This window comes from Buteo buteo, chromosome Z (assembly GCF_964188355.1).
Source record: "Buteo buteo chromosome Z, bButBut1.hap1.1, whole genome shotgun sequence".
Taxonomy (NCBI): domain Eukaryota; kingdom Metazoa; phylum Chordata; class Aves; order Accipitriformes; family Accipitridae; genus Buteo; species Buteo buteo.
In genome coordinates, this window is record NC_134204.1 from 31,023,561 (window position 1) to 31,051,534 (window position 27,974).

General features: G+C 38.6%; 1 protein-coding gene across 1 annotated transcript in view; it reads left to right on the plus strand.

Moving 5' to 3' along the window:
* SLC1A1 (solute carrier family 1 member 1) overlaps window positions 1-27,751 on the plus strand; it is a 53,697-nt gene extending 25,946 nt beyond the window's left edge. Inside the window, exons 3-12 of the mRNA XM_075021795.1 lie at window positions 8,872-8,964; window positions 10,865-10,979; window positions 13,245-13,287; window positions 15,004-15,111; window positions 16,508-16,692; window positions 18,746-18,853; window positions 21,916-22,038; window positions 22,567-22,761; window positions 23,277-23,411; window positions 26,628-27,751. Of these exons, the coding sequence (XP_074877896.1) occupies window positions 8,872-8,964; window positions 10,865-10,979; window positions 13,245-13,287; window positions 15,004-15,111; window positions 16,508-16,692; window positions 18,746-18,853; window positions 21,916-22,038; window positions 22,567-22,761; window positions 23,277-23,411; window positions 26,628-26,874 (1,352 nt within the window). The 3' untranslated portion in view covers window positions 26,875-27,751. The remainder of the gene's footprint in view (window positions 1-8,871; window positions 8,965-10,864; window positions 10,980-13,244; window positions 13,288-15,003; window positions 15,112-16,507; window positions 16,693-18,745; window positions 18,854-21,915; window positions 22,039-22,566; window positions 22,762-23,276; window positions 23,412-26,627) is intronic.
* The last annotated feature ends 223 nt before the right edge of the window (window positions 27,752-27,974 follow it).

Genomic DNA, 27,974 nt, shown 5'->3' on the forward strand with positions numbered 1-27,974 from the left:
GAGAATATGAAGAAAGTGAGCTTTCAGGGGATTAATCACAGTCAGGGTAAACTTGTACTTCAAGATCGTTACAACTAAAAGGGCAGAACAGGAAAGAAAAGGCTCAGAGTCTGGAATGGGAAGAGGGAAAAATCACAGATGGGTCAAAGATGGCTTCAGTAAAGTACAGGCTCTGAATTCAGCAGTTTTATGGTGATTCCCCTTGCAGCAGTTATTGTCTGAAGTGTATACAGCATGGTTTTCCTTTCAAAAAGTGAGCATAGGCCAAGGACAAAAGGAAATACTGGGCCAAGGACAAAAGGACAGATGACAGCTGGCTTTGGTACTCTTTCTTCTTTTTCAGAAGCCCTGAGAGGAGCATTCTTCACACAGGAAATGAAGAGGTAATGGTGGATTGGCTTGCAAAAGCAGACATCCAAAGTGGATGTAGCCATATCCCCAAGAGACTGAGAGACTGAATGGGTGAAAAAAGTTCAGATTAGCTGGTGAATTTAACATTTAGTCTATTGTCTGGTCTTCCTTTCTGAGTCTTCAGGGAGTATAACTGCAATATGCGCCCCTGTTTAGGAAGAACCACTGTGGACTGATGAGTCACAAGGGAGATGGCATAGGTGATGCCAGGCACTGTGAGCACAAAGATCTCTCCAAACCTGACTTCATGTTTATGAACTGTCCTGAATTCACAGGACAGCAGAGAGGACCTTTCCCTGCTCTGAAAAGGAAACTTTTCCCTGCTCTGTAAAAGAAACTTTTGCCTGCTCTGAAAAGGAAACTTTCCCACTTGTATCCATCACCCACCATCACCAACTATCAAATAATGATAAAGTTTACATGGAAATAGGATGAAATCTAATCTTATATGTGTGAGATTCCTCCCTTTCCTGGTAGTAGCTGACTAGAGCTGGCAGTAGCCCATGGAACTAGAATGCAAATTTGGATTCTCTTAGACACGTAGAGGAATAAGAAAATAAGCAATAAGCTTGCTACACAAGTCAACACTGGAGCTAGAATTTTGTGTTCCGTTCCTGAAGCAAAAATCATGTGTCACTCTCTGAAGATATAGGCCAAATACCGTTTTAGTATTAGTAGTGTTTCCCATTGCAAGTAGAAGAAAAGTATAGCAACTAATTCAAAATTGTCACTTGCCTTAAAGATAGATTGCTGTTATGACTTGACCACCAGCTCTGTGATGATCAGAGGATTAATTGAGAATGGTCAGCATGAAGTAAATGACATTCCAAAAAACAAACTAGAATGGAGAGGTTATACCACACAGTTAGATGCAGATGAAATTTTTTAAGCCAAGGAACACGCATTTCAGACAGCTATCCATTTATCAAGAGCACTCTGTCTGCACTGCTTCATTCTTTCCTTCCCCCCCCCCCCCCCCCCCCCAGTATTTTTCAAAGGTCTTGTATTTTTGCAACAACACATAACATAATGCACCCCTGGCAATAAAACAACACTACTATTTTTATATGAAACATTGTGGTCACTTTAGAAGGATTGCTTACTGAAATTCTCTGTATGCATTTTAAGATTCTCCTGTGTTTTTCTATTTTCATATGTCTGTTGCAACATTCTGTAAAAAATTTTTACATGGACCTGACTGTCCTGGATGTCCATTGTATCACTTCTATGACCTAATGACTGCACATTGCATCCAGAAGAGCCAAGCTGGAAGGGAAGAATTAAAACATGTACACCTGGGAGAAATTGAGAATCCTTTTGTGATTCCTCTAGCATCTGCAGAAATTCCTCAATTAAAGCAATAAGGCTCATGGCAGTTTGGAGCAGTTTTAGAACTGCATTTTGTCCTTGAATCAACACCTTAGTCATAGACAAGAAGGTGTAAAAGCCATAGCATTCTACTCTTCAGGAACTTTTGTTGCTATATTTTTGTTACAATAGTGAATTAGATATCAGAACCCTGAGAGAATTGTGTACCGTTGATGTGTGCCATACTTCAGTTATTTCTCCTCCGAAATATGATTAGCTCCTAAAACTAATGGAGAAAGCTACGATATGTCTGGCAGTTGTGTGGACGTGGAAGGCCCTTGAGCCAGACTCTTCCCTGTGGCTCTGAGTCACACTTAAGGAGAAGAGCCTGCCACCTGTGCTAGGAGCTGGCTAAGTGGCATCGATCTTTGTACAGAGAAGACTCACATCTTGATCATCAAGTGTAGCAGCATTGGCAGAGGGAGGTAAACAGCCCAGCCTTTTGCTGTTTATACTTAATGATCAATTTGTTGTGCAGATGAAGTGAAGTGGTGAAAGAAACGGGTCCTGTCAGCTTCTACTGATCTTCAGAAGCTTTGAGAACAGCTAAGAAGTACTGCAGGAGATGTACTTCATGATGACACTGAAATTTGTAGAGCAGAAGAAAAAAATGCCAAGGCCTCTAGGTATGATTGTGGCTGCTGAGCAGAGTCAGTCACAACAGTAGGTTGTAGATGTAGTCTTGCATAATGTGTTGAAAAAGAACACCTGGAAGCATAAATCCTTGTGCTCAGCTGCGACACCTCTGTAGAACAGTATGACAAACTCTAAGGATGTACGTATTACCCCGTAGGGAACCAGTAAGATGATAATCACTGGGAGTCAGAAGAGCCCTGTGATTGTTTTCAGTCCTTAAATGCAACCTTTTTCACTCCCACATCTCACAGGACCACAGGATTAATGAAGCACAGTGAACAACTCTTTACACTGTTACACCTCATGCCAAAGCCATTTGAACATGAGGGCATTTGTACAGGCCTCCAAAGTGAATACTGATACAAACCACACAACAACACAGTGCAATATTATCTTGTACAGAGAGCATTTTGCTTACTTGAGTTTTAATCATGTTGGGTACTGATTTGCTTGTTTCAGTTTAAAATATTTATCCCAACTGTACACATCTTGGGGAGGGATGGGGGGCAGGGAGGGGGAGTCATCTATAATTCATGGATCACTCAGTTTCAGTTTTTGACCAGGGTTGGTACCTGTGGTACAGAGCAAGTGTTCTATCCCGGACAGTAGATCTCTCAAGTGTTGGTAATTTTTCAGTGATGATAGCAACTGCAGTCAGTCACTTGGCTATCCACTCCATGTTGTATAAAAATGTAGTTCTATAATGGATTTTATTATGAGGTTCCCAAATGTTGATACCAGCATAAAATTTCTATTTTATGTGGGAAATGAAGGTCATTCTAACAGGCAGGAACAAAATAGGAGGAGGAGTTAATGGGGTAGCAACCTTTCAACATCTTTAAAGGTTTTATTAATACACTGTAAGTGGTTCCATCTCCTGCACTCCATTAAATAAAACAAAACAGTTAATATTAATGAGTACTTGATTCTTTTACCTGACTTCATAGGTTGGTCCTTAGGAACTGCCATCAGCTCTTAAGTCTGTGTTAATGGCCAGCTTCAGAGGAAGATAAAAAAGCTTTATAATATCCAGATGCAGAATAACTTCACATCACAGAGGTTTCAGTCTGATCTAGTAGCTTGATACTGCTATAAACTGAAAGAACTGGTTTCTTTATCTTTCATGTTATAGTAACTGCTGTGAGTTTGGGTATTTCTACAACCTCTGTACAGGTTCAATACATCTGTCTCCTACTTAGCTCTTGGCCTCAGCAATGCTGAAAGACGACACAGGCTGCAATCTAGTTACACAGGTGATAAAATGTATTTCCTTACAACTAGTTTGTATTGCTACATGGCAATGTAGCTAGTTTGTGGCACTTCCCACTCCTCTTGTGTCAGGAGAGGAAGAGAACAGGAATTCCCTATTTTCTGAATAAATGCCTCAGACACAGTGAATGAAGCATGTTGCTGTAGGATTTGTTGCAAAGTCCACAGGTCTTTACCAGATGCAGAGATATATAATTACACTGCTCCATAGCAGTTTTGCTGGCACACTAGTGCAGGGTTGAAAGACCTCAGCTGGATTTTTATCCAACAAATCTTGTGAGTATTTCACATTTCAGGGGCCATTTGGGAGTCACAGACAGGTCTGGTTTGTGATTATGAATTTGTCTGAATGATTTACCTGACTCAAGTACCTGCAGAGTTTTTATTAGCTACTTGGTTTCTTTTACCTGAAACATTAGGTGTTATTCGTATTCCCAAAGATCTGAGTAACTGTTTTTGAAAACTGAAGGGGAAGTACAGAAATCATTGAGAATCTTACTACATTTCCTAGGAAACAATGACAAAGCTGTAGACCAATCTGGAAGCAGTGAAAAGACGTTGACTCTCTTGGTAGTTGTATTAAATGGGAGTGGAGTTGTCATTAGCAGCAGAAAAGAGGACAAAGAAAGAAAACTTGAGGACTAGTTTGTGTTCAGAATGTTCCAAAACAACCTTTCCAAGCAGGAAGGCAAAAAAAGACAAGTGTTTATCACAAAAAGTTTAGAAAATAAATTTCCTGGATTTGAATGGAGTTTCAACACCATCAGTACCATTGAAACATATATTTCAATGATTTTTCAAGGTTTCATTATAGCTTTTCCAGCACTTTCAAAAGTATAGCTTTGTTTAGGAACATTCTCTGTTCCCCTGTGACACCAAAATGGAAAAAAAAATCACTCTTGTCAGAGAGAAAATGTACAAGTAAATGTTGGTCTTTCATGAAGTTGCAACCTTGTGTTATACTAAAGTGTCATTTTTTTAAGTCTGTGAGAAACTGAAAGAATAATTAATGTTTCCATCAGTGGCTACTGGTAAAAATCTCTGGAATACTGTGTTTCATATTTAGGCTGTTTTGTTTAAATCAGACTGGTCCCTTAGGTAAAGTAGCTTTATACAGTAGCATTTCAGAAGCATAAATATGTACAGCAAAACAAGATTATGAAAGAAATTTTAGAGGTACTTCAAAAGTTGCAAAGGACTGATGGTGCCATCATCCAGTCTTAACAGGACTCTTGGTTTGATGCACTTAACCAGGTAGACAGGGGTTCTAAAGAGTCAGAGAAGCTATGTGTCTTTAACTTTGGCAACACAACTTATTCCACATGCAAAAATCAGTAGTTGCACTCAACACAGGATTAAACTAGTCAGTTGTAATCATTGCAATTTTCCACTTCTGATTTTTTGCAAGTTTCACCATGTCCTCCTTTCTGGCTATTTTTTTGAAGAGGAAAGTCCTGGGAATCCTCCAGTAATAGAGAAGAAATAACAGCTATAAAAATATAATAAATTAAATTGGTAGGCTTCCTGGCAATACCAAGCAAAAGATTCAAGTAAAAAAAAGACCATGCACAGAATTTAAAAAGTTATCGCAGTGTGAGGAACAGCTGGATTAGAGTTTTCCTTTTTTCCTCAGCATTTAAAATGGGATGTCTATGTATCTTATCCAAAAGTATGTGCCTCTTCTGTTCTGTTGAGGGTCCTGTACCTTCCTTATCCCTGTTGTGCTTTGATGCCTTTGAATACTCTGTCAAACAAAATTGTTAACATCAGTCTTATTATTTATCCTCCCATCCTTTCCTCAAAAAAAAAAAAAAAAAAAAAAAAAAAAGGTGCGCATACAGTGCAGCATTTCATTTTGGTAGAGTTTTAGGTCCTGGGACAAGAAAGAGATGTGAGAGACTTGATTTCACTGATTGTTTCCTTTTTTATTCTTTTACAAATGTATGTGTTGCAAATTAGAGAAAATTGGGCAAAAAGAGAAAAACAGTACAAAGAGCTTTGAGAAAAATGGAAGCTGAATTGCAGAAGAATAGGCAATTGATTCCCAGATTTGGCTTCAGATATTAAAACCTTAATTCTGTTCTGCTGAGATGATATGGGCAGAGAGGTAGATAGATTAACAGTTTTTAACACCAGTTGGTGTCTTTTGTGATCATCTCCCTTAAGTCTTGTGTATCACAGCCACAGAATTGCATTCCATGCTTCAGTGGCTGTAGCTGAATTAGAATATCTCTTGCAGGAAAATTTAAGGAACTAATCTGAAATACTGCAGTTTTGAAATGCCCAGGGAGGGAGGAGAATCCATCATGCCTCTTTAAATTCTGTACAGAAGACTACATTTACAGTTTATCTGGTCAAACCTGTTCAAACAATTTAAAACTTGGGGAATAGGCTGAGGGAGGGAAAGAGCAAATACTTATAAAAGTTTAGTGGTAATCCACAGTCGATACTCAAGTTTAATTACACTGGGTTTGTGATCTTATCTTGACTTACATTACTGCAGGCTTACCATTTTGAATAGCATGTGTGCCATCTTAGTTTGAGAATTAATTTTTCTTAGGAACTGAAATCAGTGTTAGTTGTATGCTTTGTTTAATACATCTTCCATTAACTCTTTCAGTTATATCCAAAGAAATTATAAAGCCATGATGTTATTTCAAAGGAAAATTGATTTTCAGTTGGCTTGAGAAGGCGGCCAGTAGCTATTATGAATTGCTCACTAATGACAGTAGGATATACTTGGAGGGAAATTATTTTTAAATATTGTGTTTTCCTATGTGTAGCAAGCTAACATGAAAAAAATTTGCTTAGCAGCATAAAGAATGCAGTGCAAACCTGTGTCTGTGGCACTTATAGTGAATGCTACTGCATTCTCTACATGGAAGCATAATCCTGATTGCAGTTTTATTTCAGAGTACAGCAGTTTTCAAAAAAAAATCAAACCACACCTTGTCATCGTCAGAGCATACTCATACTTATTCAGTCATGTCCGCCTGACTGATTTGCGTGCTTTTGTAGCTACTCGCAAAGAAGCACCAACCTGACAGTGGAAGCACAAGATGAATTCTAGCACAGCTCACTCACTAACAGGATCATTATCCAGTTTAAAAAGGCAAGGGCAACGTTTTTCAATTATACCTCTGTAACTCCAGTGAGTGTAACAGTTTGCAAAGGGATTTAATTTGAAGCCAGAAGAAAGGCTGTCACAAGAACTTCGTGTCATACTACTTGTAGAATCTTTATAACAGAGTACTCTAGGGAAATAACGTTGTATGATTATTAGGCTCTTGGCTGAGTCAGCAAGACTGTCAGGCAAAAAAAAAATCTTAAGGCAAGCTTTGTGAAGCATTCCCTCCCATGAAAAGATGATTATCTTACCTCCACTGTCTGTCTAACCACTATTGACAGTTGATACAACAAGTTTTAGAATAAAATTCTGTGATTTCTAATTTTTATGAACCTTATATTAAAAGATATGATACTGTGGCGATACCAGTTTGCTCTCTTTTAAAAACATGATGTAAAGTCTTCTAAGTTAATAGCAGGTGCAAAAGTTTCAACACTGACAGCCTTTGAAACCAGCTCTTCTATTGTCCGCAGAACCCATTATTTATTACTATCCATTCTCAAGAGTTCTCACTGCCATAATTTCCACAGCTGACCCCACAGCAATGCAAAAGTCCTCCTTTCTACCTGTTTTTTCCCAGTTCCCAAGGTGAGAAATAAAAATGATGACCCACATTCTGTGTCCGTTCTGTTGTTTGTGCCTCAAACAATATCCTTAGGGCTGACAGCCTCCTGTAATAGCTGCAGCATTGCTTTTTTCTGTGCATTGGTCTGTATTCCCCTGCCATATGAATATTTCTGTTATTATCCTTATCTGCTGTACAAGTGAGATAGTCTTTACATCATGATTTCTGCATGTATATGTAGCTCTTCTGTACTGAGTCTGATGATACGCTATCCCATGGAAGACCCCAAAATAATCAAATAGATGATGAAATAAAATAACCTTAATTCTCCTCTCCCAGTACTATTCACATTTTGAGTAACAATTAACAAAACAAGTGAGGCATTATATGAATGCTCTAGGCACAAGTTGTTACTGCTGTTAATATACCTTCTGAAAGAGACATGAACACATGGTTGAAGTATGCTTGCTAAGATGAGCTCAAAGATCAATAAGTTATATTTGTGTCAGAAAGATCTTTTTATTTTTCTTCCTTCATTTTTGAAACTTCATTTTTTTTTCCTACAAAGTCATGCATCTCTGAGGTTAAATATCCTTGTGGTATTTTTGCTTTCCTATACAAGGGAATCTGGCCAGTCTTTGATAATCTAACTCAATAAACATAAAAATATAAATGGATCACAAATGTATAATAAAGAGATAGCAGTGACTTATTAACTAGTGTGGTTATAGACAGTCAAGTTTTACAGTCACAATGCTCGTTTTACCCTGGTTACTGAATTGTATGTGTACAGAAATAACTGTAAACCTTTTAAAAAATTAAAAAATACTTCATGAGCAGTTTGATATAATACTGTTGCCAGAAGTTAAGTTGACCTCAGTATAACACATGCCTCAGCACTTTCCCCACTTTCATTAACAAAAGTTGTCTTCAATTCCTGGCAATGAGGGATACAAGCACAGGAGTGCGAACAGCCCAGACTTCAGAAGAGCTTTAGTCAAAATAAAAAAGTGAACCTGTTAATGAAGGCAAGCCCACCAGGAATGTGCCTTACTTGTTTGCATGTGCCTTTGAGCAACCTGGTGTAACAGTCCTGAGCAGCTCCCTTCCCTTGGCTTTTAGTTTTAAAACAAAAAAATTACAGATCTGAAAAAAGCAAAGCTATTATTTAAGTGAATATGGAATAAATTGTAACATAATTTCATAAACCAAAGAAGTCTAATTCATCACGAACATCAGGGAATTAGAAAAGCTCAATTATCTCTCTCCTAGAAAAATCCAGGGAAAACGGATTTTGCAAAGAAGCAGAAGCAAATATGTTGGTCAGCTACAGACATTTTTCAGAAGTGCAAATGGCAATTAGGTATTTAGAAGGATCTTGAATAAGGAAAGATTTCCTGCATAGAAATAAGAGACAATAAATAATTGTCTCTACGAAAATAACAAGTTTCTTGTAAGAATGTTTTTTACTTTGTTTTTGTGGTTCTTTTTGCAGGTGTCGCTGCTTTGGATTCCAGCGTTTCTGGGAAGATTGGTTTGCGAGCAGTCATATATTATTTCTGCACTACAGTCATTGCTGTAATACTAGGTACTCTGTGATACTGTAACTTTTAAAATCCTCAACATCACCAAATTACAAGTATACAGCACTGTGACATTACTAATTTCCCAAGACAGGATGAGGAGAAGAGACAGGATTCATACCAAACATCTTGACATACTTGTAGCCAGATACAGGGAGAAGTTAGTCCCCCTGTTCACAGTTGGGCTGTATTAATATCCAATATGAAGCCACAGGCAATTTCACTGTACATTTCAGCTCAGGGAAGATGAAGAGCTGTCTGCTTAGGTAATCAGTGACCAGCAGTGGGAAAGCTGAATGAACATCAAAGGCCACCCTTAACTACAAAGTTAATTTCCTCAATAGCAGAATGATAGATTGTCACTGATTCTCAGATGCAAGAATGTATAATGTGTCTCACCTGAAAGAATGACAGAAAATATTGCTTTCCTTGTCATCTCATTTCTTTCTTAAAAGGTTTTTGTCCCCTCTGTCACTGCCAGGCTCTACTCCTACCTCTCTGAAGTCCACATCTCCTCTTGCAGGAAGTTCATTCCCTAAAAGCAACCTTGAAATCGTCCATATTTGCTTAAACAAACATCTTCAGCCGGCCTTCTTAATAAAAGAAGGCCTTCTTTAATAAAATTAAACCCTTCTCTATCAGCTGTCATGTAGTTTGTGGTTTATTTTTGTATTTTGTTGAGCCTGAGTGAATACTGTGCCTAGGTATCACCCACTAAAAAGAAATGTATTTATTTGAATGACAAAATGTACATTGTATGTGGCCTACTTGTAAAGCAAAGCAGTATTTAACAATAGAAAAAGAATCACATACAGGTGTATAAGGCCGGATTAATTTCTAGAGGTTGCATCATTGAGAATAATATATCACTGCAGTTACACCACTTAGGCTATCTCATCTGTCTGGGAATTTTCTGGGAATACATAGTGAGGAAAATTAATAAAGACTAACATTAATATCTATCTAACTTTGAAATTGTCCCTACCCTGAGAGAGGGGTTAAACCAGACAATCTCCAGAGGTCCCTGCTATTCTGAGTTATTCTATGATGCTATGATATTACTTGTTTCATGCTGCAGAGTTACGCAAATTCAGTTCTGCTTTTATTCACAGCTATCATTAGAAAGCCTTGTTCCTGGCTGGTTGGAAGAGTCATCCAAATGCCTTTTTCTCCCTACAGTGAGATGTAGTAGTTTCACTTGCTTTAGGATTGTTTGGATTTGGGGGAGAAAAAAAAAAAGAAAATAAAAAATAACATACATTTGGAAAGGCCTAGTATATCATATAATAGTAAAAATGCCTAAAATGAAGCCACTAAAGTAAATGGAAAATTTGTCATTGATTTTAGTATTCACAACGTCAAAGCTAGTATTTCTTGCCCATAATTTTTTATTTTAGTCTGTTTCTGAAGCCCTTCTTTTACGTAACTTTATTGCTAACTAACTTTACCAAAACATCCTTTTGTACTTTGAGGTCACAGGGCAATGCATTTGTATTCATATCTGAAAGCTAGTTAGTAACAAGAAGAGCTGCATAAGGGAAAAGGTAAACAGCAATTCAAAATACCACCATGCAAAATGTTGCAGACCACTTCAGCTGAAGCCCAGCTGAAGTAATCTACCCTCTTGGTGAGCAGTAGTGATTTAGTACCATACATGCAAAACCAAAGCTGGAGTGCACAAGTCCAGTGACAAGGCCACAAGTAGCTCCTGTGTTGGGGGAACCCACACATTTAAGGACACCACCTGTAGACTTCTCTTTTCTGAACAACCCTGCATGAGCACTCAGGGAAAGCATTTGGTGAGTTTAGCTCACGAAGAATTTAGCTACACAGGATATATTGAGGCAGGATGCACCAGTGCCTGTGCTTGCACTGTGAGCTCTTCTTCTGCTTCTCTTCCTGCAGGGATTGTCTTAGTTGTGACTATTAAACCTGGAGTGCCTCAAACAGCAAATGAGATCGACAGAGTGGGCAGTACCCCAGAAGTCAGTACGGTTGATGCCATGCTGGACCTGATCAGGTGAGATTTTCTTTTATAGTTTCCATAACCTTGTTGCAGAAGTCCAAACAAATACAAATGAAGTTGTGATGTGTAATACAATAAAAATGCTTTCTAATGTTTCATGGATGAATAAGGAGAGAATAACTTGTATTCCAACAGGTTAGACATTTTAGAGTATATTCAAAGCAGTTTGTTAAAATAATTTCTCTTTACACCATAGACTTCGGTTAATAAACCAATGACAATAAAAATTCCCTCCTTCACAGAAATTGATATGCAAGATTTACCTATTATGAAGAAAATATTCAGAAAGGATTGAATGGTTGGCAAGTTACTGACTGGCAGCTTCTGTGTCATCCAGCATAGACAACCACCTGAAATTGCAGTGTTATGTTTCCCTTCCTCAAGGCAGGATGTAGAGTAACAGATGCAGTACGCAAAGGTTTCTTAGGGTTGCACGGTGTGCTGCATCACTGGTATCTAAGACAACCTTATAATGAGTCTTTCCCCATCACCATCCTAAAGTGGTTAGAAGAAGGAAACCCCTAGAAAAGTCTGCAGAAGACTTGAGCAGGTTTTCAGAGCTAAAGTGTTTAATGAATTAGAAAAAATTCACAAAGAAGGGCTGCCTTTCCAGTAGCGACTAAGTAGTTCCCTAAAAAATGCTTCTGTGGATTATTTTTTTTCTCTAGCTGCAATTAATTTCTGTTTTATATCACTATTCCTGCCCACTATTTTCTTTTTGTAGAATTTTTACTTAATCTATAATGTAAGAATCAACTGCCACATATCTAAAATTGGCTTTCTCAGCATTTTTTATTTCAGGAAATGTGACTGACATTTGCAGATGAAACTCCAGATACACAGTTCTTCAACATTTGTAAAATATACACACACATATATACATATATATATATGCCCTGAAAAAGTCACTGTCTTATTTAATAGCAAATGTCTGCTGTCATCTGGGGCATCTCTGCCCCAGCACAGATCAAGGTAGACCCCTTTAAGAACAACTCAATTTCTCTGAGGTTTGTTTGTGAGATAGTTAATAGTCCTCAACCCCAAAGCCCCCCACAGCTCTTACCAGACTCTGTCTCCTTCAGCCTGTACATGACCAGAGTGGCATCTCCTTAGATAGCTCATCTCATTCCTCATGGTCACTTGCCCAGGAATCAATGAGGGAAACTCTTCAATCAGCTGCTTTATAAAACTTAATGCAGTCTGTTACCAGTAACTTCCACATGAACATCTCCACAGGTATTCACAGGGCTGATGTAGTTCCATGCACAAAAAAGTCTTCCTATAGTAAGAAGCAGTGTGAATTGTAATTCAGAGTAGTTTGAGTTTTTGCTACAGTTTATAGCTCAACTTCTTGTAAACAAATTTAAGACTGTAAATTAGGAGTTTGAGATCTGAAATTCTGTTTTAAAGGTATAGTTACTTTTCCTATTTTTTATGTTCATTAGATTTAAGATCCAAATCTGGACAGGCTTGTAAAGATTAAGGAAAATCCCAGGCTTGTACAAACTACTCTTGCCTTTGAAGAAATTTTGCTTTAAAAACTTGAAAAATAAAGGCAGGAGTTTGTGAAAGATCTGGAAGGGAGATAAAGCCTTCTGCTTCGATATAAAAACTGCCTTTTTCCGCACTGGACTGGGTATTCAATAAATACCTAATTAATGCTTTTTTTTTCTGCAATCATTTGAATCTGAAACTGGCAGTTGGAAAGGAGGCATACAACTGGATTGCACTGCTTCTGATCCAATTTCCTAATTTTTCAGTGTGCGAAAATGGTTCTTGACCCTGGAATAACATGGGAATCCTCCATCAGCCAAGATTAATTTCTGAATTCAAAACTACAATAGAGCACATCAAATATCTGATTCTTCCAGCACAGCATTTGGGTGTATGTGTGTGTGTTGGTTTTGCCTATATTTGACAAATCCTATAAAAATGGTGTGTCCTGTATTCCTCATGCAAATGTTGGAGATGATGCCTCAGGGAGAAACCCACTGGGTTTAGTAGCTTGCCAACAGAAATGTCAAAAACTGAAAAAAAAGCCTAAAAATTCAACAGCAGGAAAACAGTCAACTGATCGTTGAGAGTCCTGAACCCTTAATTTCTTTGGACTTTATATCTGATGGTGCTAAATACACTGCTTTCTTGATAAAGGAACACAACCTGATCTGGTTTTCAAGCAGCAGATTTTAACATTTTGTTTATATGAACAACTTGTTCTTAGTATGCTATAATGTTGAAATGCCTCTACTTTTTTAACAGGAATATGTTCCCAGAAAACCTTGTCCAGGCCTGTTTTCAACAGGTATGTTTGAACATTCCTCTTCGCTACTGTATTTTTCATTGCAGACTAAAAATTACTCTTCTTTTATGTCCTGCAAAACTATGTCAGCTAAGAATTATTTCTGAGAAGTCCAGGACTATCTTAATCTCCCATAAAAATACTTTTTTTAAGGTATCTTGGTTTCATTTCCATTGTGATAAACACTCTGTTATCAGCTATTAAGTCCTTGATGATCACTTGCAAAAAGACACTGTTTAGGAGCTGGGTGCAGAAATCAAGCAGTGTGTAAGACAAGATTTTTCCTTTTGGGACAGGCAGAGGTAGAAGAACCATGTCATGAGGATCTATTTCCTTGTTCTTAAAAACCTTCAGTGTCTGATGAAGTCCCCATAACTTAGCCCTCACCCCAATGTGTCTTGTGTCTAATGTCCATTGCCAGACCTGAAGATCCACCTTAAGGAAAAGGCAGCCAATTGGTAGAGTCTATGTGAGACATCTTTCTGAAAAAGTGAAATTTGCAAGATTAAAGAGGAAACTGCTGTTTATATATCAGATTTACTTCAGATTAAGTCATCTTTATCTGTAAATACTGGGTTTTTCTGCTTCCCTTTTTTGTCTTCCCCAGCAGCTGCCGACCAGTTTATCTGAGCTTTGTATGTGAGGTAGTTAACCTTTCCTAGGAAGTGATGTTAACTGTCCTGCTGTGCACAGTACTGAATGTATTTCCAGTTTATAAAATTTCTTCATGTAGTTTTTCTCATAGGTTAATTACTGTCACCCGACACTAAGGGGACAGACAGGTTCTTTTAGGGATCCTTGGCAGAATGATGACAGCACTAAATCATAGTTAAAATTAAAGCTTTATTTTCTTAATAGGATATTATCATTTGTATAGCACAGGATTTATAATCAGAATAGCACAGAATTTCTATAGGCAGAATCAGTGTAGTACAATTCTATAATAGTACCACTTAGCTTACGGTTTCTAATTGCCTGGACCCTCTGCAGATTGGGTCAAATCTTAATAGTTGGTTTGCTGTATCAATGTAACAATCATGATCTAGACTCAAAAAACTTATAAAAGAATATGAGTCAATCTCTCAGTCCTCAGAGGAAGCAGATGATGGTGGAGGTGTCCCTGGCCATTGGGGCGTCCCGGGTCTCACTGTCCAGCAGCAGCTCCGGTCCTAAGCTCCAGCTTAGGACTTGTAACTGCTTGATTTTATGGACAGTGCTTTGGGTGCTGTAACGCTTTCCCTCTTCTGTGATGGGGTTGTCACCACCAGCTGGCTGGCCAGGTGCCTGGGACCTTCAAGGCCAGTATGGAGGGGAGTAGTCAGGCTGGTGCCCAGGAATTTTGAGGCTGGTAGGGAGGGGAAGAAGAAATCTGTTTGGTTCGTCTGCTTGGTGCACAGGACCTTCAGGGACTCATAATAAGGGGATGTATCTTATCACCAGCAAGACTACAGCAGGTCCACAGGGCATCCGAAAGCCTGGGATGCAGAATTCATAGCATATTATCTGTGAATCACTTGTTTGATCTACAGCATCTGAAGCATAGAACCATGATGGCTCACATGAATTGAGAAATAACCTGTTCATCTATGTTTGATACGTTCAAGTCAGCTTGGTTCATTTTTCCCTTATTTTTACTGGGCAAAGGCTATGCCTTTGTCCATTCTTCAGTTTCCTCTTGTTTCTAAATAAGTTCTTCTATTTTTTAAAAAACTTTTCCAGTATAAAACCAAACGTGAGAAAGTTGAACCTACAACTGGCGTGGATAAAAATAGCTCCACATTTACAGAAGAACCTGTTACAACTGCTACGACAGCAGAGGCTTCAGAGGTGTGACCTTTATTGTTGTATTCCTTCATGATATATAAAGTGGGGAGAAAACGTAGAATAAATTTGGTTTAGGTGATGTGGTTAGTGATTGAGAAAAGGAAGGAAATGGTAGATAGATAGATTTTACCAAGGGCACAAAACTTAATAAGTAAATGCTAGAGGTGTATATGAGGATCTTCAAGTAGGTTTAAGCACACCAGAGGTCTCCACTGGTAATTAAGCAGTTCAAAGATAATGTGAGAAAACACTCCATTCATATACTCCATTAAATGTATATGCTAATGAACTGTCAATTTGCTGAGAAATTAGAGAAAACAGTCACTGTGGAAAGGCTAGATGTATATCAGCACAAGATGTATGAGCAGCAATGAGATAACTGTAAGCACTGCAGAAAGAAAGGAATGGAAAATCATAATTTTTTTTTAATGGAAAGCAAAACATTGGTAGGCATTTGTTAATTAATAGTTTGTTACTCTGCAAAAAAAATGTAAAGAGACAAAAGTGAAGAAGAGGTTTAACAAGCCTCTGATTAGAGGTCTGGAAAGCTTATGAGTGTTGGTGGTTTATAGAGCCTAGACTTACACTGGAGGAGAGGGAGAAAGGAATTTGTTAGAATATGAACACAGAACTATGAACAGTACTGAATTGATATGCATTTTATTATACTTTGAAATTTCATCTCATAGTAATGAGAGCATGGGAACACGAGCTATATGAAAAGACATAAATTAAACCTTGAAGCAGGATGTAGTGAAGAATCACACCCTTTCCTTCACATGTTCATACTGCACAAACACAGAGGAATGTGCGAATACCTATCTATTTAGTAAGATTTTTATGTTATGTGCATCCAGTTCTTCTGTAAATTGTGCCATTTCACTGATTTCAGCTGAACAATAGATTTTAAACTTGGACCAAAATTGGACACCATTGTCTCAGTTCTTATGCAATAGACTATTCATCTTAAATCCAGGCATAAACCTTCGAGTTCCTCAGAAATAACCACAAGGATTCTACATCAGCTGTGTTTTGCTCTCCACTGTAGGGAGTAGGTCTTGAGTATATTGAAGACATGACTGTGGATATATAGACCTTGCCATACTTTGTGTCAGAAGTCTATAGAAAGGGCAACATAAATTAAGGGGTGCTTTATCCCCTGCTAGGGTTTGGTCAGATCCTTGCATAGCTTTAAAATACAAAGCTTTCAAAGACAATTTAGTTCTACCTTCACTCCTGAACTTGCCCACTTGGCACTGCCAGAAAGGGAATAGAATGACTGGGGAAGAGCTCCATGTCTTTTCAAAGAAAGATCTAAATAAGTTTTCATTTTAGAAGTATTTAGAGTAAATTCAGTGTTTTCAGATAGTAACTTCTTTCTCTTGAATCTCATCTGTAGAACAAAACCCAAGAGTACAAAATCGTGGGCATGTATTCCGATGGCATCAATGTGCTGGGGTTGATCGTCTTTTGTCTTGTTTTTGGAATGGTTATTGGGAAAATGGGAGAGAAAGGACAAGTGCTGGTGGATTTTTTCAATGCACTGAACGAAGCTACAATGAGAATAGTTCAGATAATTATGTGGTAAGTCCAAGGACATATTGGCATTTTATAACAACTTCTTTAAGTGGGTTTTGTGATTTAAGAGGTAGGAGCAGACTCATGCTTCATGTTTGCTTTGTTATAGTGCTTTACAGCAAACAACTTTAAAAGAAAGGCTGGTAAAAAGTTTCCTTTCTACAGAATTTGATCCTTTTGAGGAAACTGGAGACAGGGCTTCCACTTACTGTATACTAAAGAAACAGTCCTACTGGTACACAAGAAACCTGAGTTTTTCAGGCATTCTTGCTAGAAGTTTATATCAAACCAGTACAACTGCACTAGTGATTTGAGGACTGTAGAAGCATTAACACCCACATGCCCTTCTCAGTCTTGAACACTATTCCCTGATAGCCATTATGTTACGGGATAGCTGTCCTTGGAGCTAAGTTCCTTTAGAAATATAAATTAATATACAAGCCACAGCACAGAGCAAAACCCAAAATGGTATACAAAATACAACTTAGCATCATTTACATTCTGCTAATAGGCTTTGTGAGACAATGTTCTCACAATATTCTCTGATAATATTCTCAGACAGGAAGAACAAATTAATAATGTAGCAACTCATCTGATAGTGTTTGGTTGGACTCCATAGCTGTTTTGTCCATGGTGATCACAATTACAGTATCAGGACTACAAGCACACACAGTCCTTTCCAGAGTTTGATCCTGCATATGGAGCACCTTGTGCCATTTACTACAATACTCTTCTCATATCCATGTGTTCACACAAATAGTAGCTTATCAGATCTGTCCCTTCCATGGATTTTTCTTCCATCCCAGCACACTGAGATGCCTGTAAAACAGTAAACCTGTCCAAGGTTTAGTTACACACTTCTTGCTGCCTTTAAAGAAATGTAAATTAGTTTCTGCAGCTTGTCCTATACTAGGCAGCTGGTTCAGTCCCCAGCTGAGTTACAGCCCCATGAAATAGTCTGCCTCACTCTGCAGCAAATTACAGCTAATGACACCTGAGAGTTAGCACATGCTGCAAATACAGGATCTGACCCATAAGCTGACTCTCCAGTGTCTTGTACGTGCCTGAAGCTGTGGCTACAGGCTCCCTGTGTTTCTACAGATGTGGGAGCGGTTGTCTTGAATAAGGTAAAGTTTGATGCTGGTAGTGTGAGGAATTAGTTCTGCTTTTACCCAGTTCAGGGCTCAGAAGGAACTAGGAGTCCTTGCTTTGGACAGGGACAAGGTACTATTTTATTTGTGACATAGCACTCACACATTTTATAAATTTATAATTTATATTTTCAAATAGATACATTTTATATTTTCACAAGTTTATAAATTAATTTATACTACTCAAAGCTCTGAAGTGGCAACATGACTCTGTGACAGCCTTCTCTCTGGTACTAAAAGAAATGCAGTGGAGCTGGTGCTAGCATAAGTCCTGATTTTTGCCTTGAGTTTTCTGTAGGCAGTAGCCCGTGCAGCTATTCGTGTCTGTAAGGTATGGCCTTGTGTAAATTTACTCGGGGATGAGGACCCCTCCATCAAGCAACACACTGATGACTGTACTATCCCAAGATACTAAAATCACTCTTATTCTGTGCAGGAGGCCCACATGTAGCCCCCAGTGCTGCAAGGCAGCTGCTGTAAGCACAGGAGACCTTCCCCATCTGTGTGTGATTGCAGAATGCACAGATATTGGTCTCAGCCCTGCAGACTTCCACCACCAAGTAAGCTTATAGCTATGCATAAACATTTGCTGCAGTAGGGTAAAGCTCACACCCCTTCCCAACTTCTCTATATTCTGTGTCACCAGGTCATACAGCACTTGTTAGACTATGCATAGGCCTACATTTACTCTGATTTTCTAATCTTTTTTCATCACCTCTATTGCAGTCTTGTTGCAAGTGAATAAAGTTAGTTGTATAATAGAATATAAAAAAACTTCAGTTGTGTAACAGAATGTAAAAAACCCTTCCATCTGTTGTAAAAAATTATACTGTGCGAGAAATTATTCCGTTATGAGCATGCCATATTTCTCAGAATGCATTTTTAATTGCTTTATTTTTGCTTTCTAGGTATATGCCCATTGGTATCGTGTTTTTAATTGCTGGGAAGATAATAGAAGTTGAGGACTGGGAAATCTTTCGTAAACTGGGCCTTTATATGGCTACAGTACTAAGTGGGTATGTAATTTCTCAAAGATTAAATTAAACACTTGCAGTTTTTAGAGCTCAGTTGATTACAACTCAATTATCTACAACACCCAGCCTCTTCTAGGTCAGACACAAAAATTCTTGTCAGTGAAAATTATGTGAGGATGTGTGAGGATGTTTTGAATGCATGTTTTGCTGAATGCACATTTTTGTTTAAAAAGTCACTGCCTTGCATTTTTTTTTAAAAAAAGCAAAGGCTGTTCTTGTGTTTGTTGTTTCATCTTCTCAGCTTGGTGCTGAAACAGGTAATATCATTGTATTTTTGAGAGCAGTAATGCTTCTGTTAGATACTAGAAGAAGTTGGAAAAGGGTGAGGTTGTGAGTTACATCTTATTGGGAGTTGCCAGCCTTTTGAAAATACACAAATATCTGGATTAAGTTGGGAACCTCCATGGGACCAGCTCCACTGCCCAGTACAAATGCATAGTAATTGCAGTGCACGATAAATGATGCCAAAGAGGAAACTGATCCCTTCCCACCACAGTGCAGAGCTGGCAGCTGACATCAAAAGAAGGCCTGGGAATTGCACTGTTTGTTAGTTACTCCTTTAAGGCAAAGGTAGCTGGTGAAGTGGCAAAAGCAGCAGTTGCTATCTGAATAACTTAGCCAAGCATCAAAACATTTTTTTCTATTCTTTTTCTAGACCCTTGGCTGTGTAGAACAGTCTGGGTGGAGGCAGTTACACCTGCACAATGTGGAGCCTTGCGCATGTGGAGCCTTAGAAGGGGCAACTTAACTGCTCCAAGTCATATAGGTTATAAATATATCTCTGAAAGTATCCTACAAAGAACCCTTTTGATAGATAGATGGATTTTACAGTCCCAATAAGTTAAATGCATTTAAATGTCTATTTCCAATTCAGTGAAGCATAACTTCTAGGCTGTCTTGGTTCATTGCCTTAGCATCCAGTCCTATAATTCCTTCAGTATGCTAAGGATTTATTCATGTTTTGTCTAGAGGCTAGATTCAGAGTTGTTCAAGAGCTTCTTTCCCACCACTTTATGCATATGCATGCTATTCCTCAAACATCATTCACACACTTTCTGATGAGCAAGCAGTGAGAAGGGTAATACATTAGTCTTGAATGCAAACTTCTCTATAAATAGTCCAGAAGGATCTCTTTTTTCTGCATTAATCTTTGCTAGATAATCATATTTATTTCAGAGTTGTTTTGGTTTATGCATAAGCCAGTATGTTTGGACTAGCTGTTCAAAAATAATTTGAGATATAATGACTTTCTAAGTAAAAATTACAGCTCCAGAAATAGCACTGAATCATGACTTTTGCAAATGTTACAGAGATGAGTGCAAGTTATGTTTGTCTAATGCATAATGCAGTTTTTTGTGAGTTTAGAATTGGAAAATCAAATTTTTAAAGGATGCAAAAGTTGGTGTTTACCAAGAGACTGTAAATCAAGAGACTAATATTTTCTATATAAATGATAAATGATACCATGACCACAAGTTAGGTAGAAGTCATTTATAGAATGACACTATCATTTCTGCAGGTTTTCTATGTTATTAACTCCAATTAACTCAGAGGAAGAATATGTTGGATGGATTGTTACTGCCCTTTGACTTCCGTTTTAGATCAGATAGCAAGTTTTACAGTTTTAGATCTGATAGCAAGTTTTATGACTTTTTACCTATTAATGGTTACTGTTTGTACTGTGACAGGGCTTATCTTCCTTAAGATGTGTGTGAAGACACAGTGCCTTCTCCAGAGTACTTTGATTGCAAAGTAAACTACCATTATATATAGTCTCCTGTTTAGCTGGTAAACATTAGCTTGACAGGCACAACAATTTGAAGTAGGTTCCCAGGTGCCATCAAAAAGATTGTATATAGTAAGGGTGCCTACTTTTACATCCCTGGAGATAAAAAGTCTCTGTTCCACTGAAATCCCTTGCACATGCCACAGTTTTCCCTGATAGGTGCTGGGGTAGATCTCTGCAGCTTTCTGTCTCTTATGGGATGGCCTACAGTGGGTGATGCTCAGGGTGGAGAAGGGCTAACAGCAGCACATTCTCTGAAAACTGACCATCAGGGAGAGCATGTTGTAATCAGATCACAAAAGCAAAGATGACAATGTACACACAAGGCCATAGGCTGCAGGGAAAAGGTGCTTGTTCTGCGTTTTCCAGCCTGCGAGAATACCCTTTTTCCCACCTCTTGGCAAACAGGAGAAGTTGTGCTCTTTCTTTGTCTTTGTTTCTTAAACACTGCTATTCCCACCATATTTTTGGGTTTCATCCTTATTTGCTTGACCTTGTCTGTTTGCAGTGTGTTCTGTTCATCAACATCTTCTATAGCTGTCTATCATCCTCCTCTTAAGCTTCATCCTGAGAATTACAAGTTATCTTAAACATGTTTCTTGTATTCCCTATCAGGAAAAATGTGCAAGAGAATGAGGGCTGGTGTGTCTTATCCTCCTCTTCCTTTCTTTTACCTTCCCGTTCCAGCTTATCTTCTCTCTCACCTTCTTCCCAGCTTTATTACTCATGACCTTCCACATTCTCAGCCCTACCAGCTTTCACCCATCATTGTCTGCAACACTTCTCAGTCTTTATGTCTCATTCAGGTCACCATGAGGGAACAGACTTCCCCCAGTGCCTCTGCTCTGGCCACTAAATATCTTCACCCTCTCACTTCTAATGGCTGTGGTGTCCAGATGAGGACATGTTAGCAGTCACAGAGGAGGAAAATCAAAGTAGGAGGCATAGTGCAAGTGTCAGAGGACTCAGAGTCTGAGGTGGAAAAAAAAAAAAAAAGAAGCTGCAGCAAGCAGAGTCTCCCTTGCCTATGCCTTTGTCTCTTCTGAAAGCAGCAAGGCAACTGTATCTCTGGACGCTATAAGGAATGCCAGTTTGGGATTCTGAGGGACAAGATTCTTCCTATGTTAAAACTGAATGCTATTAGAATTTCTCTTTTCAGTTGCTGATTACGATTTTTGGTATAAAAAATTTCTGCAGCTTGCTGTGAGTTGCATTTCAAATGGATCCATTTGTTTAACTAGAGCATTCTATTTTGCAGACTTGCAATCCATTCCACTATAATTCTGCCACTGATCTACTTAATAATAGTAAGGAAAAATCCTTTTCGTTTTGCCATGGGTATGGCGCAGGCACTTCTGACAGCCCTCATGATTTCTTCCAGGTAAACAAAAGAAACATTTATTTTCTGTAATGTTCTTAGTAGTAATTGCTTTGTTTGCACTCTGATTTTATTGCTACTTTGTTACATACCCTGATTTCACCTGTACAATTCTCAATCATCTGGAGGTTGAAATATTATTTTCATCATTATTTCTGTAGTACCCAGAGGGGCACTATAGACTGTGCTGGCCTTACACCAAATGAGAGCCTGCCTCTCCCAGGAGGAGACAGTTCTTTGCCATTCAGTTCATTAGTCACAGACTTGCTAAAGTTTAAGCTGTTGCACTGTTTCTGTGACTGTGTACATCATGACGGTTTTACTATGTTATTTTGAGGATAACTAAGACTTTGTTATTTCCTCCTGTAATTAGAAGAGATAACAAAAGTTACTTAGCTTTTTCATGGTGCACCCTTCCTACCTGCCTTAGATCCTAAGTCTTAGAGCAGATCAGGCTCTGAGGAAAAGGAAAGATAAGGGAAATGATATGCTGTTGCCTGTGCTTACTTTATGTGTTTATCTATGTGCCAGTTCAGCAACTTTGCCTGTCACCTTCCGCTGTGCAGAAGAAAAAAACTTAATCGACAAAAGAATTACCAGGTTCGTTCTTCCAGTTGGAGCTACCATCAACATGGATGGCACAGCTCTTTACGAAGCAGTAGCAGCTGTATTTATTGCACAGTTGAATGACTTAGAACTGGATATTGGCCAAATAGTTACCATCAGGTAAGACTAAAGCCATCACATGCATTTTGTTGGAAATGGGTTTTTTTAATGAATGGTACATTAACTTTGGATACCCCATGGGAAAGTTGAAACTATCATTCACAGCACAGAAAGAAATGTTGTCACTTCTTGGTCCGAGGCCTTGCCTGTGCAACCTGATTGGGAGGTGGGATGGGCCAGGACATGCAGCTGGTATACAGCATCGTTCTGGAAGTTGCCATTATTCTTCCACTGCAAACACTTGCAAACCCAACTCAGCCTCTATCTCTGATCAGTCCAGTTTGCTTGTTAGTCATGCATTGCCTGTTACTCTGCAGTGTAACCATAACAGTATCTATACTTGACTTGTCCCATAAACTTGTCACCAGACTTTGAGTTGATACTGTTCAGGAGGAAAACTGGAACATTTGGGCTTGCTTCTTGCAGTGAAATAAGCCTGTTTGTGCCAGAAAAATAGATTTTCTGTGAGCAACATGTATTCTGAATGCCTTTTCTGGGCTTTATGTGGGATTTAGTGTCACAGCTACAGCAGCCAGCATTGGGGCTGCAGGTGTCCCCCAGGCCGGACTCGTCACCATGGTGATTGTACTGAGCGCTGTTGGCCTGCCTGCTGAGGATGTTACTCTGATCATTGCAGTTGACTGGCTTCTGTAAGTTTAAGGCATTCAATAATTATTTTTCTTTTTTTTTAATGTTTACATAAGTTGTGGGGGATCATCTGGGTCTGAGAAATAAAGCAACAAAATCATTTAGGACTGTTGCAGGAATTGGAGAAAGTTTCTTCTTATGGCCAGGCTTATTCAATATAGAGTTGAATGCAGTAGTGGCTTTAATTCTGAAAGAAGTCCCACTGCATGGGATGGCAGTGAATAATCTCACATCCAGAAGTGCTGTCAACTTTAAAATAGTGGCCACAGCATTAATAAATCATGACCATAATACTCAGGAAAACAAATTTGACAGTACCTAGGAGTGCCTCTGGAGTGTCAGCTGCCACCATGTTATGCTAAATTTGTACGCCATTCATAAAAATGAAATGTAGCCACAAGCTGGTTTCCACAAAGTACATAAAATCCATACACTGGTGAATAGGTAGTGGACACAACATGAACTAAGAAAAGCTGGTTCTGGATGCCACATGCATACATGTAGCAGGCTGTACATGGGTCTGTGCTGCCAGCATTACTTTGCTAGGGCTTTTCTTCACTAAGAGTTTTTTAAAGACCCAGCCCTTTAATCAACAAGCACACACATGCAAGCTCAGAAAGCATTCCTTGTGCCTGATCCCAACCATCTCGCCTCAGAGCACATCAAAATCCCTCAGTCCCATTAAGCAGCTCTCTCTGGAGAAAAACATTTTTGCCAGAAATCTTTTCTGTTCAACTTACACAGAGATGTTTCTCTGCTACTTTTGCAAAAGCCCAGAGAACCACGAGTGTATTCTGGAGTTCAGAAGGACATCAGTATTCAGTTTTGTCCCATGATTCACTGAGAGAGTAACAGGATTCACAACTTAAGGAGTATAGCTTCAGTTGTAATACAGCTTTTTTGTGTCCTAAACTGCGAGCTTTAGTGCTTAGACCAAGGTCTTGTTCACCTGCAGCAACTCAGCATGGATGGTAAATCATTAGTATCAATGAAGAGATCTTAATCATTTCATAGTCTCTGCATGTCTTCTTCTTAGGCTCATATTTACACTCAAGGTAAATGCATTCCTGTTCCTCCCCCACCCTTTCCAATCATTTTCTTGAAGGATATCTGGCAGCAATCTATGTATTTCACAGATATATATATATAATTTATTTGATTATATAACTCAATTTTGCAAGCTGTAGAGAGATATGCCAATCTCCAGAAAACCAGGGCTGTTCAATGGATCTAAGAATGAATTCAATTTCTGTATAAGCATTAATTGCTCCAAACAAAACAGTTCCAGTACATTCTCCCCATCAGCTGTCTGCAACAGGGTCTAATAGGTTTGTTTGCTATGTTCCACAATAATTTCGTTTTGTCCAGCTCTCTTCTTTGCCCAGTTGGCATTTAATTTCGCTAAGAATGGTGAAGATCAGTACAAACTGCTGGGTCAGAGCAGGTATCTGAAAAAGAGTGTAAGAACAGAACAAAAGTATATTGTTCTTTTCCCAAAGTATTCTCCTAGCCTTCTGCAAATTGCATCTCACAGAATTCCTGAGCTAGAGGTGGGTTTTATTTTAACAGTTCTTAAGAGATTTCTTCTTCTTCCATGAATGCTTCACTGCTTTTGGGACGCATATAAACTTTTAGATTTCCACAAGTCCTGTGGAGAGGCATTCCACAACCTAACAATGTGTAGCACAGAGACATATTTAATTTTGTTTGTTTGAATCTATGTCCTAATCATTTTATTTGATGCCTTCTCTTTTAGGGGAGTGAGAGAGAGAAAGGGAACAGTAATTCGCTATTTCTCATAGAAACCATAGTTTTACAAATCTGATCTCATCTCCGCTTTGAAAGTCCACAATTTATGTGATTCTTAGGCGCAGTACAAATACATGGAAGCTAGCTTTTCCACCATGAAACAGACAAAGAATTCAAGCTGTTTCTGATTCTAATTGAGATATTTTTCAGATTAAAATGTCTTGCTGTGTAAAGCAAATTAAAGATTAATTTCATGTACCAGGGATCATTGCCAGTGCATTTTGCACCTCAGCAGATGGAATGCACATCATGATGCCACGTAGATTATTAACACTTTCGCCTTTTGTACTTATTGCCTAATATGTATTATTTTGCAACCTGCTACTAGTGGCTCATTAACAAATCCTCTAGTTAATTCTGAACTTACCAAGGTTTTATTACATAGGCTTGAGGAGTACTTCCATATTTGTAAAGAAGAATAGAAAAATTTTGAGAATAGAATCAAAGTATTATGAACATGGAGAGTACATGGGCACTTTTTAGCACTGGAGATCAGCAGTTGTAGTTGAAGAATATGTATACAAGACATGCTCATTTACTTCACTTTCAGTTTTGCAGTCCCTTCTATTTGTGAGTATATCCACCTCAACATCTCTCCACAGGCAGAGCAACTCATTCTGCCACAAAGCCCTTGCAGTGCTGGGTAGCTGAAAAGAAAAACAGGGAAGCATGACCTTCCACTGTCCTTACCTTACTCCCACACCAATTTTCAAACTTTGCTATATTGCTTGGTTTTGTTGCTCCTCTGACAAGTAGTGGCAGATTTTTAGGGTCTGCAAGTCACATTCCTTTTGGGAGAAAAATCAACAGTACAGAAGTATCATATTCCTCTAAGTGACTTGTTCAATGTGATTTCGTACTTCAGTCCATTAACAATGAGAAGCTAACAGAAGATAGCCTTTCCCATTTCCAGGGTTTGGGCCAGAATACTGAAGATACTGGGCTAGGCACGCTTCTGGCAGAGGAAATGACTGTTAGAAAGACAAAAGGCACAATGCAGACTTTTCTGCTGCACCCCATAGTCTCTCCTCCCAACAAAAGCAGTCTCATCACAAAGAGAACAAGCTGTGTAGCATATTTCAGGGCCTGAGAAGTGATCCCTACAACATTTTTTAAGGCTATGCACAGCAGTGTGATTACTGCTCTAACAGACTAGTGATGTGACTTGCAGTTTTGCACACCCTGTACAAATTAATTTGTTATGAAAGTGACTCCAGGTTTCTTCAAATACATGTGGGGAAAATTCTATTTCTTGTTCTACAAGATTTTCTCTTTTAATTGGAGAATTACACCAAATCTGCACTGGGGAAAAAAACAGCTCTGCGTTTGCTGGAGTAGCTTACTTTTTACTAAAGGATTTTCTAAGTAACTTACAGAGTGGTTTGTCTGACAACATTTTTATTCCATAGGGATCGATTCAGAACAATGGTGAATGTCTTGGGAGATGCCTTTGGTACAGGGATAGTGGAGAAGCTCTCTAAAAAGGAGCTGGAGCAGATGGATGTCACCTCTGAAGTCAACATAGTCAATCCTTTTGCCTTGGAAACAACAATACTTGATAATGATGAAACAGAGACCAAGAAATCGTACATCAATGGTGGCTTTGCCGTGGATAAGTCTGACACCATATCCTTCACGCAGACATCTCAGTTCTAAAGCCAGTAGCTTTCAGGTAGAACAGGAACACTAAAGGACATGGCCATATGCAATATCTCAAAAAGCTTAAAGAATAATTGAGAATGAATTGCATTTCACATGCATTTGATTTATTACACAGACTCTGATTCTCCTTACCAGTTCTGCCCCCTTCTCATCACCTCTCCCAACAATTTGAACTCACCACTTTTAGTCCTTGTTGATAAGTTGAAGAAAAAGAGAGTTGTAAAATACTTTTTTTTTTTTTTTTTTTAAGAATATATGCTATTGCTGAGGCTATCAATTGCCTCTTTGGAATCAGCATGCTCATAAATGGGTATCTTCACTGGAACAGCCAAACATGTTTTACTCAGGAGTAGCACAGCAGTTCACATCTTACCCACATTACAAAGCACCTGTATGAAATCCCTTTTAACATCCTTGCCTTCTGAACAGATTGCACTGTACTTGACACCTACTGTAACTTGATCACGTGCCAAAATACTCATTTCTGCAGCTGAGAGGATACCACTTGGGTGATTCAGGAAGGAAGAGACCAGAAAGGCCTTGTAATAAGTGTTTTACTGTGAACAGGGTTTCATTGTTCTTTAATTGTGAAATAAATGGGCATGCAAGGATTTCCAGTGTTTATGTAGCTAGGTTTCCCCATGCCTTTCACATGAATGCCAGCTGCTGCGATTGGCCTTCAGATGTGAAGTAGATTGTTGTGGGTTTGCTCTTCTGGCATTTGAAGAGTTGTTGTAAAGTGATGCTTCACTGATTTAGGTCCACTTTGATGGCCTCCTAGTACTTCTCCATCAGAAGCAGAAATAAGTCCATTCACTGTTGTTCACCTTTTACTCTAACCAAATATTAATCAGCCCAAAAGTAGGCAGAGGTCATGAAGATGAAAATAGACGATATAGCAATGCATAGTGCAAATTCTAAACCTTTCCTCCTTGGAATAAAAACAGGTATAATATCAAGAATATAGGAAGCATACCGTTTTCTAGAACGAAGCCACTGTTACTACACTTTTTACACAGACTGGTTGGTTTTTTGCTCCTTGGTTTAGTTTGCCAGTTGAACATGCAAGTTTGTAGCTGCAACGCTACTACAGT